This window comes from Harmonia axyridis, chromosome 4, assembly GCF_914767665.1.
Source record: "Harmonia axyridis chromosome 4, icHarAxyr1.1, whole genome shotgun sequence".
NCBI classification, from domain to species: domain Eukaryota; kingdom Metazoa; phylum Arthropoda; class Insecta; order Coleoptera; family Coccinellidae; genus Harmonia; species Harmonia axyridis.
Window position 1 is genome coordinate 11,353,767 of NC_059504.1, and position 15,506 is coordinate 11,369,272.

At 31.1% G+C, this 15,506-nt stretch overlaps 4 protein-coding genes across 4 annotated transcripts; 2 read left to right on the forward strand and 2 right to left on the reverse strand.

The window, feature by feature from the left end:
* Positions 1-1,455: 1,455 nt before the first annotated feature.
* LOC123679251 (protein spire) lies at positions 1,456-6,441 on the reverse strand. Its single transcript, XM_045616743.1, has 2 exons — positions 5,306-6,441; positions 1,456-4,635 (listed from the first exon to the last, which is right to left on the reverse strand). Exons 1-2 carry the CDS (start codon positions 6,352-6,354, stop codon positions 3,597-3,599), a joined length of 2,088 nt encoding a protein of 695 aa, XP_045472699.1. The 5' UTR covers positions 6,355-6,441; the 3' UTR covers positions 1,456-3,596.
* Positions 6,442-8,023: 1,582 nt separating this feature from the next.
* On the reverse strand, positions 8,024-9,360 carry LOC123679288 (translationally-controlled tumor protein homolog). Its single transcript, XM_045616796.1, has 3 exons — positions 9,201-9,360; positions 8,768-9,026; positions 8,024-8,449 (listed from the first exon to the last, which is right to left on the reverse strand). The coding sequence occupies exons 1-3, from the start codon at positions 9,226-9,228 to the stop codon at positions 8,218-8,220; spliced, it is 519 nt and encodes a 172-aa protein (XP_045472752.1). The 5' UTR covers positions 9,229-9,360; the 3' UTR covers positions 8,024-8,217.
* Positions 9,361-9,589: 229 nt separating this feature from the next.
* On the forward strand, positions 9,590-11,871 carry LOC123679274 (dual specificity protein phosphatase MPK-4-like). The gene has a single exon (XM_045616779.1). It carries the CDS (start codon positions 9,696-9,698, stop codon positions 10,608-10,610), a length of 915 nt encoding a protein of 304 aa, XP_045472735.1. The 5' UTR covers positions 9,590-9,695; the 3' UTR covers positions 10,611-11,871.
* Positions 11,872-13,684: 1,813 nt separating this feature from the next.
* LOC123679275 (dual specificity protein phosphatase MPK-4-like) lies at positions 13,685-15,296 on the forward strand. The gene has a single exon (XM_045616780.1). The coding sequence runs from the start codon at positions 13,908-13,910 to the stop codon at positions 14,817-14,819; it is 912 nt and encodes a 303-aa protein (XP_045472736.1). The 5' UTR covers positions 13,685-13,907; the 3' UTR covers positions 14,820-15,296.
* Positions 15,297-15,506: the final 210 nt, after the last annotated feature.

Genomic DNA, 15,506 nt, shown 5'->3' on the forward strand with positions numbered 1-15,506 from the left:
TTTTTCTTTTTTTTCTCTAATTCTGTGGTTATTCCGTTCATTCTTCCACATCTTGTAGAACAAAATCGTGCGAGAATATATCAGAAACGCACAGTTTTCATGGTTATATTTCATTATTCTATGTTGGCACTCCGAACTTTCCGCCACGGCTTTATCTGTTAATTCATCAATTTGCCTTAAAGAAATCAGTTCTGCCAACCAACATTTTTCAATGCAAAAATCACTAAAATATATATATGGAAATATTTCATTAATTTCAATGAAAATGCAATGAATTAGAGAAAATAATGTATAATACTCGTACAGAAGGCTCATTCTACCACTCGTTCATTCCAAAACTCGCCACTTCGTGGCTCGTTTTTGAATTTTGAACTCGTGGAAGAATATCAATGCCTTCTGCACTTGTATTATAAATAACTATTCCGTACGTTTTTTCAGAAGTCTTTTGTTGTATAAACCTTCTCATAACAGAGTAATGAACACAAAAAAAAATATCCAATTTGGTGCATTCGTTTGATCGTGATGCCCTTACATAATATCCACAGATCCTTTTTTTTATATATATATATATATATATATATATACATAGATACAAGTATAGAGTTGACAGTGCGCAAACAATGTAAATGATTCCGTAGAAATAGCTCTCTCAGTCATGCTCATGCGCAAATGTGTAATTCCCGGGAACTCGATATTTCGAGATCAACTTGTCCGATGTTGATAAAATTTAGAGTGGGTATTCAGATAGATTTAGAATTAGATTTGAGTGGGGTTTCCTCGCACCTCGATCTTATGGTCTATTTGTGCCCCCATCACAGAGGTTCTATTCGTCGTAGTTTACTGGGCGCCCTCCAGTTCCAGAATTCTAATGAACTCCAGTATCTGGGATGGCTTCAAGAAGGTTACTTTCTCACTTCTACATGTCTCTTGTCCAAAGCTTTTTTTGGGTTGACTAGTGCTGACGAGGCATTCCGTCTCCAAGTGATCCAGAGTTTCTTCCTCCTCCCCACAGAATCTGCACTTATCTTTTTCTGCTAGACTCATTCTTATGAGGTGTAAGGAATCTAGTGAGGAGGTGTAGCATATTCTTGCTATGATCCAGATACTTCTTAGATCTCGCAGTATCAAAGTATTGAAGAAACTTTTTGGAATAATTCAACCCAGGAATATTCTGCTAGAGTGTTCTTCTTTCGTTATTTTCTTCTTCCGAAACTCTCTCTTCACCTAAACCACAGAAAGGTTCTGGGCCAATGAAAGCATTTTGTGCTCCTTTTCAGGCAAGTGTGTTGGCCTCTTCATTTCCCATCTTCTTTTCTACTTTTTTTTCAGTATCTTTGAAAGATATTTCAATTATTTGTATTAATTTCAACGCATTTATTCTGTATAGAACTAAGTTACTCTTCAAATTTTTGAGAAATCAGGTTTCAGTACAACACTAATTGAAATGAAAAACAATATGATATATTTGCTTTATTCTTCGTTTCTTGATGAATTCACATGATACCTTTGCAGAATCATTGAAATTAAACAAAAAAATACAAGTAAAAACATTAACATATGGTAAACATTCAACCTTAGCTAATTTCAAAATTTTCTCCTTGTGACAACCATCGGTCCTCATATCAACTTTTTTCCTTATATTTGACAATTAACACAGAAACATTTTGTAAAACTCACATACAATACAAAGTACATGATACTCCAATAGTCAATAAACTAATTCACTTAATTATAGGCGTTGCTGCATTTCAATTCAATTTCACTATTTAATATCTTTGGTAAATAAGGAATGGTTTAAAATATTTTCAGTCTAGGTACTGAGAAATGGTTAAAAATAGTGAATGAAAGTCAAAGAAGTAAAACTAAATAACATTAGAAGTCGTTCACAAGAGGTTAATTCAAGAAAAATTGTGCAGATCCAAATTTTAATACAATTTAAAAAAATTAATGTCAGGACTTCCTTGTTGAGAAAATATATTCACTATAAGACTTTTAGTTGATAGTAATTAATTATAACTAAATATTTAGGTGAATATATCCTTCAAATTATAAAAATTTCAAGGATGTATGTTAGTATAACTTTATTGATTAAGATACAAGTGGAACAATTGTAGCTTAGAACTGAAAAAACTGATGAGAAGTGTTTAGTAAATTCAAATGGCATTTCAATGAGATGCCTATTCAAAACTATCTAATAAATTCATTTACATAGCAAAAATAAAGAAAATGTCGATGAATAATGTTCCATACTTAAACTGAACTTAACTCCAATTTTTTTGTAGCTTTGTGTGAAACTCTCAGAAACCAAAAACTACTTATTTAATACAGAAAGAACTAGTATCAGGAAGCTATTTGACAGTGTGAAAAATATTAACATCCCCATAAATTAGGCAGAAAATTTGAGAAAAAATATGCTGTTAGATAACTAAAAAGATCTGAAAAACTCAAAAAACCACGTTATGAGAAACGTGTTATTTGCCATCTTGTATCATTGGCTTCTGGTCAATTTCTCGAATTTTGACATTTTATAAATATGCTAGTTATGTTGTGCCTGAACAGGTTTTTCTCTATAGAAAGTTCAATGAAACCTTAGGCCATTTAAAACAACATTGAATTCTAACCTCAAACTAATTTCTAAATTAAGAATATAAGAAATCAAAGTAATATTTAAAATTACTTACATCAAACTGATTTTCCCAGAAGAAAACGAGAAAATGGTCGAATCAATAATGAAAACAAACACTTTCTTATATGCCTCTTTAAATTTTTACTATTTGATTGCTATTTACTTGAAATGAATGAGTCTTTACTTTTTATGTACCCAATAAGCATCACTGGATAATTTGAGAGGATTTGAAAAATTTGTCAAATAGCCTATTCTGCGTTCAGAAGTTGATATTTAATTGGCCGCCCATTGTAGATTAACAATGAAAAATAAATACTCGATACTAAACAGTTTAGTTTCGAATTGAAAGGAAAATATTATTTCTATATCATAAGTTAGCTAGGCATGAAATGGAAGTCCTGGATGATACAAAATTCTATTAGAATTCATAAATTGTCATCAATAATTCAATTTAAGTAGAATTGTTAGGAAAATTCAAGAGAAGATGTTAAGTTACGTCTTTTTTCTACTTTTAAACATCTGATATAATAACAATGGTCCTATCAATCACTATTCAATTCTCAATATATACGTTATGAACAAAGAACTTCAGCTTAAGATACAAGTCAATAACAAAAATAGGAACCCTTTACTGAGGTTTGAAAATCATTATATACAATTTGTTTACTTTTTAAAACTTTTGCAGAGAAATTTATAACTGAATTACAGTATAAATAGAAGTAACACAATTACTGCAAATATTGTTCTACAAAGCAAACACAAACAAAAAATCAATATGCAAATACTAAAAATCTGAAAATATTCAAAGTAGAGGTAAATTGTGCTGTCCTCAACATTTAATTACTTAATAATATAATATCATTTTTCCTATGTTTAGTGCTAAAATGTACAATAATCGATATCACAAATAATTAATTAAAATAAGAAATGGAATGTTACTTACGATTTTATTGATTCGAAAATGAATAATTCAGAAAACTGGTGATAAATTCAATGTCATGTTTTGAATTGTTTTATTACGAATAGCTGAGCGATTGACCCGAGCAGACTGTATTATCTGTAGGACCATCCTCTTACAATCGTGACATACCACCATTTGGTTCCCCGTTTTCAATTTACTCATTACTCTAGCAGCTCGACTGGCAGTTGTAGATTTAGCTTCAAACATACCGCTTTCTTTATTTTCCTCATTACTGACACTAGTACTTGGACTATCTTTATTCAAAATACCCTCAGCCTCTTTCATTTTGATTACTAAAGATCTAGTGAAACTATTATTAAGCTCATCTTCAGGAGTTGCCATAATGCTAGGACTTAACAACACCACAGGTACAGTGGAAAAGTATTCCATAGGTATATTCATTTTAGAATAACATTTGGAACATATTGTGCGTTTGCATAGTGTGCATCTCTGTCCCCAGGGACCAAAAATTCCAAATCTGGTCTTGAGACAGAGAAAACAAACTTTTCGAGCTTCAACATCATGTCTTATCCGTCCTTCAGAAGGTAAAGCGTCCAGTTCAGCCTTAGTAAGAACTGAACGAATGTGAACAATTTCAGATAAAGTTAAAGACAATCTATCATCTAGAGATAGGCTTTCTTCCCATTTCTTCATATCCATCAACCCTTCTTGGATTAGTTTTGCCATCTCTGGTTCTAATTGTACAGATTCCGCTTCTGAACTATTACATGACTGTCTGGAGCATGGTCGAGACTGGGGTACAGAGTAACACCCCAAGTTACTGTTCAAGACACCCAAAGTATGTCTACGTACATTTGTTCTAGAACCCACATCCTGAGTTGCTAGATCATACGGTTCTAAAGCAGCATCTGTTGTATCGCAGATTTGTGAATATTCAGAAGACCATAAACCAGGTTCTGAGATATCTGGACTATCAGAATCATCATCATCAAAATCCTCCAATTGACTGAAGTCGACTTTGATCAGTTTTCTAGGTCTAGGGAACCCTTCTTTAGACCCTTCTGCAGTAGACAATGTGCGGCTTATTCTGAAAATAATGGGAAAAAATAAGAAAAGCGAAATAGATCCTAAGATTGCGGTGCTATGTAACCCTTTACACAATCTATCAAACAACGCACACTTAAGTAAGGAGCTTATTGATGTTTGTTCAAATTCATATTCATGTAAATATTTCAAGAAATTTCTCATGCACCTTTTACTCATTTCAGTCCTTTGAACTCAAACCAAAATCACTTTCTTGGAACTTTTTTATTGAGGAAACGAATATAACATTAATAATTGCCTGTTTTGAGAGGTTCAATTTTCATTCTTATTGTAAATCAGTCATTATAAATCGGTATCAAATCATCAAAGAAGAAAATTCTATATGCAATTTTGTCGTTTCTGGATGAATTAGATCTTTCAATTGAAATTTGCAGACAAGAGTGTTCATGGCTTTCTAGCCATGGTCTAGTTGATTGAGCATCTTTTAATAATTGAGAAACTCCAAATCATTAATACCCTTATCTGCTCAAATTTAAACATTAATAGACATTTGGGCGAAAAGTTCCATTGGATTAAGCACAAAATATATTTGAAATAAACAAACTCAGCTTACTCATTGACCAATATATATTTTGGGATCATTTAATATCATTCTGAATAAAATACAAAGATCAGAAGTTCATAAAACTGGAGACACATTTTTTACAACATACCTTGGAGATGGAGTTGGCCTGAGTTTCTTTCCCAGTCTTATGGAATTGAGTAGTTTTTCACGTGGTGTGAAGCATTGTGGTTGATCAGGTAATTTTCTTTCTGAAGCTTTTTTAAGAGGCGGACGAGATCTAATGAATTCTAAGATAATAGCATGAGCATCTTTTGTTACTCTTGAAGGAACATTCCCATTAATCATTATTTTTCTTAAATTATATCTACAACTTCTGATGTCTTTCATTAATATTTCATAAGGTGTCAGCTCATATTCAATTGGTGCTTTGCTATAGTTCACTTTCTTCAATTTAACACCTGTTCTTAATTCACTCATAACCTGAACCCAAAACTTGGCCCAGTCAGAGAAATTTAACTGAGTTAAATTTGGATTCATAGCACTATTTGTTTGTAATGAAATACTTCCTTGTTTTACCTTTTGAAGAAACATTGTCAACTCAAGTGCTTCAGTTACAAATGCTCTAACTACAGCTTTATAGTGGGCTTCCACTTGATTTTTTGTTAGAGTACCAAGATGAACTTCACAACGTTTCAGAATTTCTTCTAATGTTATTTGAGTATTGACCCTTGAGGGCCCAGCTTCATCTGCCTCTTCTGAGTCCCTTTCAATACCTTCATCATCAGTTTCATGATGAGCAGTATCGTCAGGTATCATATCACTAATTAGAGACTCCAAATCTTGACTTATCAACCTTTCTTCTCCATTTTCTGTACCCTGACTCAGTGTTGTGTATATAACAACTCCTAAAGAACCAATTATGTCATGTTCATTTTGTAATAATTTTCTAGATTCACCCAATGGTTTCGTAGTGTTTTCGTGTACATTACCATCGGTTTGAAGATACACATGTTCAACTTCTTTTATAACGAATAAATCTCGTCTTCTAGAAGAAAGACATTCAGTAAAATATTTTGCACATTGATAACACAAAGCCCAAGCATGTTCTTCACGTATGGGGGAGTTGAAGGAATTGATAATTTCTTTCAAACATACACTGCCGTCCGAGTTCACTTTACAATTTGTTTGATTAGACATTGTTTATATTTTATGTTCTACTTCGAAAGTCCCATGACATAACTTAACCTAAAATCAATGTCTTGTTAGAAATGAAATTTTAACTGACATAACCGACATAACTTAGACAGGCGCGTTTACGTTGACATTTGAATTTCATTGATTTTTTAAAAGTAGGTCATTTGATTCAGATATCTAATATCTATTACTATTTTACTTGATCTCTTCATCATGATGGAAACATTAAAATCGTTAAAAAAGAATTGAGACCTCACATTTAGATGATTATTTCTCTTGAAAATATGGATGAATAGAAAAAATTAACGTTGATGGTTTCTTGTAAGAAAACTGCAATAGGGCTTTAGTGCTATTCTTAAGTATTTACTTAATCCCTTTTTCTCCGAAGCTTTCCATAAGCTCATATTATGTAAGGTAAAGGTACTGTGTAGGAGTTGTTACTGTGACCTAATATCCTTTCGGAGATCAGACTGTTGTTTTGTTTCCCTGTCTATAGCTTTGAGGAGACGATGATTGGTTGGACAGTTCCATCAAACCAGTACATTTCTTTCCTGCCTGAGACTAGTAGCTAATAATCACATAATAGTAATAATAAAATCCATATTATGATCTTTGTAAAGATTAGTGGATATTACTTTGTTATATTATTTTCTCTATACTGAATTTCCGTCAAGTAGGGACAGAATTCATTAAATAATATTATCCATAGTCTGAGCGTGATAGGAGTACAAAACCTCCTAGACCATAGTATAAGAAACTATTCTTTATATAATGTCAATCAAGAATTCAAGGTATTACTCTCTATGAACTCCATGAGTCCATGCAGCCAAAGCAAATTTGGCATACATGGAATATTCTAAAAAAAAAATCACTACCGAAATACTATTGAAACGTTCGTTATCAGCTGAAGAAACATTAAGAGACGCTCTTGAACATTTACTATATGAACTAAAAAACAGTCCTGAAGGTTACCTTGCTAAAAACGCTCTTGGTTATTTAAAAAAGCTAAGAGAATCAATACGTAATATAAAAGAACAATTAATAATGGAAAATAATGTTGATACTTCTTCATCAAAAAAGAAAAATAGGAAACATTTAGTTCAAAAGTAAAGTAAATTTCTTTAATCAATGTGAAGGCCACCTTTAATGGAGACAAAATGATTCATTCTGAAGATAAGACGATGTATTCATTACTTCTACGAATGGCAGAATTCCCACATTCAATTGGAAATATTTCTATTCCATTTCAACGAGAATGAATTCATTGTATTCAATAAGAATTTTGTAGACTGAAAGTGATTTTGCAGATTTGATGCAACCCTCAATTTCAAAGCACCTCTTTAATTATTCACAGATGTGAAGTAAAACTTCTAAATATAGATTGAGTAAACAATCTGAGTATCTTGTTGAATAATTTTAAATAATTAAAATTGTTTTGAATATCTCAAATTTATATCAACTACTGAAATAGAAATGAACAAAGGAAGTTGCTCAATAGAGGCTCATTCAAAGCTCAGGAAAAATGTATTTATTCCTATCTAGAGCACTACAAGAAAGATAAGCTTTTTAGAGTAATTCTCATATTAATAGTAGCTATTACCTGTTATTTCAATTTTTTAAATCTTATTCATGATAATCTTCTTCCCTTTAAAAAGCATAAGTAAAAGATCCATTCAATTATTCATTATTTATTTCCGCACAGCAGGAATATCAAATAAAATTCATAAATTAATTCGAAAAACCAGGCGTATTTCGATTTATTCTTTAAATATATAAATATATTTCCGGTGGTTTAAAAAATAATGAGCATTTCACAATTGAAAAAAGATGGAATTGTCATAAATAATATTTTGCTGCTAAAATCATCTAGAACTTTTCTTCCTCCAATCCATGTTTGAATGCCATTAAAACTGGGACAGAATCTCCATCAATATCACGATATTCCAACATAGCCACCATGCCTTCAATTTCCATCGATTCTCCAGTGAAGAATTGGAGTTCCTTGAATCTGCCTAATATATCCTTCATTACTTTATTCATATTTGATTTGAAAACTTCTACTTGGTCTGGGGCAGTTTCTTGTAATTTAGCTACAAGTCTGAGAAAAAAATATTCATTAAATAATTATATTTATAAATAGATAGTTGAAAAATTAATAAATGGATATGTTGATAATTTCAATAATTTGCGACAAATAATTGATCTCAAATATTGTATGAAATATACAGTTCATTTTGCATGTATTGCTCTGAATGAAATTTAAACATGTCATTCAGTATTAGATCATGCGAAAAGAGTATAATAAACAGAACGTACTGTTAACTAAGAATTGCAATATGGATTACATTCCATAAGACATAACTAAGTCGTACTTGCCATACAACTGATTTAGAATCAATTAATTTCTAGTACTCACTTTTTCATGTAATCCTTAAGGTAGGAAGTGTAAGATTTCTTATCATGGAAGGCAAATGTTTCACACAATCGGTGGTTCAAGACAACGTCAACACCTGACTCGACAGTCGATTCACAATCATCGGAAGCTTCCTCAGCAGATGGATTTGCACCATCAATGGTAATGTCATCTGATTTACGTTGTACAAGTTTACCGTAAACCTCATATAGTACCTCATCGACCAATTTAATTTTATAAGAGTCAGAGAAGATCTCGTCACCTGAAAACCAAATATGATGTCAAATATTTATAAAGAGAATGACTTAAGGTTCATGAACCTAGAAAATAGCGATGACAGATCTGAAAATTTCATGAATATTGTAAAATATTTCTACCTAATAAGATAAAACTATGACGAAAATTTGATACTAGAGGCAAAATAAAATTTACATACCGGTGAAAATATCTTTGTAAATCCTCATTTTGGTAGATAAATTTGGATTTTTATAGTTTTATAACCCTAAAACGTCCAACCTATGCGGAGGAAACTGTAAAAAGGAAGATCAACTTTCTGACATAAACGACGGAGTGACTCTAAATTCAAATGCCATAGAAAAAAAATTATTGAAGAAGAAGAAAAAATGTTAGTCACAAAATTTCGAATGTTTTAAGATATCAATAAATAATTGACCATGTAATTAAAACGGCTGGTACTTGTTTGATTAACCAGTTGTTAAAAGTGATATGGTTTCACTACATCTTGTATCAGTCTTGTCAAATTAAAATAACTTGGCAAGTTACAAGTTATAATTTTATTCTGTGTTTGGCAATCGTCGAAATTTAATTAAATAAACAACAACTGAGAGATTTTAGCCATTCAGTTTTGCCTAGCTTCTTATTTGATATAATTCTTAACTGCTCAGTTTGTGATTCAAAAGCACGTTAAACAATGCTTCAAGTGTGTGATACAACTGTTGGTCCAATCAGTGTTGATTTGATTGAACCTAACCTCTATCTTGGGGGCTTAGCCGCAGCCAAAGACAAGGATACGTTAAAAAAGTTGAAGATAAGTCATATTATAACCATTGATACAGACCCTCTTCCTAGACAAATTGTTGAAATGAAGTGCTTAACTATCAAATTTATACAGTTATTGGATCAACCCAAGGAGAATATATTGAGCTATTTTGATGAAACACATAGTTTCATCGAGGAAGGTGTTTCAAAAGGAAATGTCCTTGTACACTGTTATTTTGGAGTTTCTAGAAGTGCTACTTTGGTTATTGCTTATTTAATGAAGAAATTTAATTTGAAATTTTCCGATGCATTTGAGAGGGTTAAATTGAAAAGAAGTATTGTATATCCTAATCCAGGATTCGTTTCACAGCTCCTTCTTTTTGAAAAAATGAAATACATTATTGATAAAAATAACATGGGATATAAAATATTTCGTTTATCATTGGCAGCTGAGGAATTTAAAATTATTAAAATTTTACCACAGAATTTTCTTGAATGTATAAGAAATGATCCTGATTCAGAAAGAAGCCTACTTGGGCCCAATATATTCAAATGTAAAAAGTGCAGAACGGTAGTGGCAGGATTCTCAAACTTGATAACTCATGAAAATGAGAATCAAGTATGTAAGAAGAGTTTTTTTATTGAACCATTGGAATGGATGAATGTCACCCAAGTACCTAAGGGTAAACTATACTGTCCCAAATGCCAAAACAAATTAGGTTCCTTCAGTTGGATTGAGAGTTGCCAATGTCCATGTGGCAAACAAATTATTCCAGCATTCTACATCAGTCCTTCTAAAGTTGATTTTTCAAATTTACAATTAAAAAATTATCTTTTGAATGTTTAACCAGTAAAATTGATTTTGATAAATGAATTTACTTTATAGATATTGAGATGTCGTTTACTGGTATAACTTCACATGTTCCAACACATTGGATTCAGGTTTCTTTTTAAAACAGGATTACTCTTTATATATTCAATAAAATTTTATGTGCTATGAAATGAGTTCTGAATTAGGATAAATGATACTCCGTTTGTGTATGTTTAGACTCTCCTGCCAATATTGTGCATTTGTATAATTATTATAGGAAACAATTGATTTTTCACCTTAAATATTTTCAGGATTAATCCACTCCAATTCTTCAGCCACTCATAGAAACTTCAAAATAGTAGCAGACAAAACGATTCACCTTGGAAACTTCGTTTTCAATGAAAGATTTTGAGTCAATGGTTAATAGACGACTTTTCCAAATTTTTTTAGAATAATTTTCTTTTTGGAAGTAACTAAATCACCAATATAGAGGAACAGCATAGAGAAAAGTAAACTGGAGCCATACTCCTCCCAAATATTTTTGTAGTTCATTTATCAACTTAAATGTTTTTTTGAGTATTTTCACAAGTTGGATGCTTCCCATGCTTTCTTAAATTTAGCAAGAGTTAGTTTGGTTGTGTTTGCTTTATTTCAAAAACTTTATACATCAAGTGAAAAAAAAAGATTTTATAGTCTTGTGTCTAGATGTATAAATTGTAAAAGGGACATGAAAACTTCCAATCTTCTGGGTACCAAAAGGAATTTGAAAGGTACAAAAAAGTTTCTAGGTCGTTGCTTACAATTCCAATAATTTCATTTTTCAGAACAAATTATTGTTTGATTGACTGTTATTGTGTGTTCCGCTCAGGTGCAAGGATTTGGATATGTCTAACACATTTTGGGAATGAAATAATTGAAAATAAAACAAAAATTGCTATTGTCTGGAGCATTACTGTCCATTTTTTCCTTCATTGAAAGGAGATATAAAGATTTAGAGTAGAATGAGTAGAAATATGTCCTGAAAATATTTATATAATAGTTCATATTAATCTAATTGTTTTTAACAAGTCGCTCAATAAGCCCCAGGCCTGGCGCGGCCACAGCATTACTATTTTTATGTCTCCTTGGTACCAACATTCAAAATATGCGTGATAGAGTTGAAAAGCTATTGTTATAAGCTTTCATATAAGATATAACATGGTTAATCTTCCCTTCTTAAAATTTGAGAGTGAATGTCCATTAAGCTATAGTTGGGTAGAATGGTGCAAGTGGTCATTAAAATTCCATCTTAATTTTTAATATACAGTCCATTCAGGAATTATTGACATCCCGGGTGGCTTTGGAAAATCGAAATTAAGTTGGTACTGGCTCATTGAGTAACATTTTGAATTGCAGATTTCGGGTTGGCATTGGAAATGTCATTGACAAGAGGTTAGATTTCAGTTTGTGTTATTGGTTTTGATCGAAGAAATTTTGAAACTTAAAAGTTGTATCAATTTCAAACACACATTGATTAGTTTATTTGAGTATTTCTCACAGTACTGTTTGAAAAAAGAAGAAGGCAAGTCATTACAACCTGGATTATTAGTGGAAGAAAACCTGTGCAATACGATTTCACCTTCAAAGAATCATTGAATGATTTGATTGTTATCAAAAGCCGAGCCAAAAGCAACCAATATATCAGTCTGGATGAAATTTGACCAAAAAGCATCTGGATTTTAATCAATCAAAGACAACATTACATAAACTTAATTGGTTACAAGTTCAAAACAGTTAACAACAAAATTGCAGTTGCAACAAAATGTGAAATTCATTAATCTGGAGGAAACTTGGTTATTTGAAAATGCCAGCATTATTCAACAGTGGACTCTAGAAAGAAAACAAAATGTTTTCCAAGTATATTCAAGGGTAAAATTAGAAGGAGCACTATTTTGAATGCTGGATATTTGGATTTTTACCTGGATGTTTTATTTTGACAGTGGTGATCATAAGGATTATATAAATCTATGAAGAGAGAATTATTTTATGATTGGATTGCTAAACAAAGTCTTGGCATTGCATCTATAGTTAATTTATATTCAATATTGAAATTAAGTATTGTTATATCTGTTTTTTGTTCTTCAATGAGTAATTCAAAAATCTAATAAATTCCAATTGCTCTCTAGAATTTTTACTGAGTATTTAATTGAAAAATATATTCAGAAGAGTAACTTCAAGAATTTCTTCACCTCTTACCCCCTTGTAGATAATAATAGAATGCAATAAAATTTTAAAATTCACAAATTAAAAATAATTTCATGCAAAAATGCTTTAAGTGAGGGAGTTAAAGCTGTTATGGGCAAAATAATTTATGTAATTTAATAGAAACTAGTATAAAAGCATTTCAATAAAAAACAGAAAACTCGAGTACAGATAGTACCTATATTTTTCATACAAGTTTAATCAATCATTCATGTCATGAACAGTTTCAATAAATAGTGACTTTAGAAAGTAATTTACACATCGGCTGATAAATTGGTTCCAATTTTGAAAGAACAACTGTGATGTCAAAATTTTTCATATACTAAATGGGTTCTTTGAATTTTATTTCTGTCCTATTATGATATGGCTCTTCCATTCACTAAGCTACACTATTTAAATTTATCAACCAGTTTTTTCTGTTTTCTTCATCAGTTTAGAAACCACAGTTAAAATGATCCATAAGAGTTATTTGATAAGAATTTTGCAAGCAGAGCCTTTGGTGAAAAGGAATATGCATATTTTAATGATCTTCAATGGGATCTTTCATGAGCGACTCTTAAATGAATAGATATCTCTTCATTGGATTTCCTTGAAATGAGATAGCATTTCACTATATTTTCACGTTATATAATCTGAATTTCAATTTATGAAATCATGACTGTATGCGTCCCTTCGTAATGATCGTAATTTCGAAAATTCAGGATCTTCCGGATACAAAAATGATGAAAATAATTTAAACTGGTCATTTCTATGATGAACCATAGCAATTTTTAGTGATATTTTTGTAACCAGAAATAAAGCCGTGACTAGACGTTCATGGCCTACTTCGATGTCAATAATTCCTGAATGGACTGTAACTGCAGATTTAGTTCATATTTTGAAACATTTTTCAGTAGTTTCACCCTAATTTTTAGGCATATCTTATACATCTATGCTTTTAGGTAGGAATTTTTTATTTTGTAAATAATTCTATGGGTTAACATCATAGGTAATCTGACATTGTGATTATGAAACAGGTCGTTTGAATTGAGTTTGTTATTCTCCATTGATTCAGCACACAAAGAAATCGATTTCTGAAGCCTTGAAAGTAATATGCATAAAGTGTGTGATACAACTATTGGCCCAATAAGTGTTGATTTAATTGAACCTAACCTCTATCTTGGTGGTTTAGCTGCTGCCAAAGACAAGGATACATTAAAAAGGTTGAATATAAGTCATATTATAACCATTGATACATGCCCTCTTCCTAGACAAATTGTTGAGTTGAAATGCTTAACTATCAAATTTATACAGCTATCGGATCAACCGAAAGAGGACATATTGAGTTACTTTGATGAAACACAAAGTTTCATCGAGGAAGGTATTTCAAAGGGAAATGTCCTTGTGCACTGCTATTTTGGAGTTTCTAGAAGTGCCACTGTGGTTATTGGTTATGTAATGAAGAAATATAATTTGAATTTTTCAGATGCATTTCAGAGGGTAAAATTAAAAAGAAGCATTGTTTATCCTAATCCAGGATTCATCTCACAGCTCCTTCTTTATGAGAAAATGAACTATGTTGTGGATAAAAATTACATGGAATACAAAATATTTCGTTTATCATTGGCAGCTGACCGATTCAAAAAAATTAAAATTCTACCACAGAATTTTCTTCAATGTATAAAAAGTGATCCTGGTTTAGAAAGAAGCCTACCTGAACCAAATGTTTACAAATGCAAAAAGTGCCGAAGGGTACTGGCATGTTTTTCAAATTTGATTACCCATGATAATGAGAATCAAGTGTGTAAGAAGAGTTTTTTTATTGAACCATTGGAATGGATGAATGTTACCCAAGTACCTGAAGGCAAATTATACTGTCCTAAATGCAAAAATAAATTGGGTTCTTTCAGTTGGATTAAGAGTTGTCAATGTCCATGTGGCAGACAAATTACCCCAGCATTCTACATCAATCCCTCTAAAGTGGATTTTACTGATGTTGTCAAAAATGTAGAAGTAACATTTTGAATTTTAAACTTGTAAATGACCAAACTAAGCAGGGTGTTAAATATTCTTCACTAGTTGAAGTTTTATTCTTGTTTGTGTTCATAGTGATAGTGGAGATTTTATTATTAATTATTTTTTGAAGATATTGTTTTGTTATGTATAAATTGTTTTAAGTTTAAATTATTCTACATTTAATTTTTAATGTGCCAAAATAAGTTGATGATTTGTTGATAATTTCCACTTGTAGAGATGTTATAAATAGACTTATATAATGTGTGTGTGTCTATAATGGTGTACAGGTAACTCAAAAATATCGCATTAAATATTTATTGGGCGACTGTATTAAAATAAAAAAGTAATATTTTACTCTAATTTTCAATTTTGTGATATGTACTTTCATGTGATTAATAAGCTATGTGTATAAATGTATATTTTTTCAACGTAAAATTAGTTTGTATTTCAATTAAATATTGTTTCAATAAATGACTATTAGACTTATTGTTCTCTGATTTGAAGAGTAAAATAACATTTATTCTTCTTAGAAACCTTAATAATAATTTCTGAGTACAATTATTACTGGGATGAGTAACAAATTTTCGGAATAATCAGTAAACTGATGATAGAAAAGAATGTTTTATAACACTGCATTAGGTCACCAAAAATATTCCATCGAATGAGATGGCTGAAATCATATTTAAACATTAACGT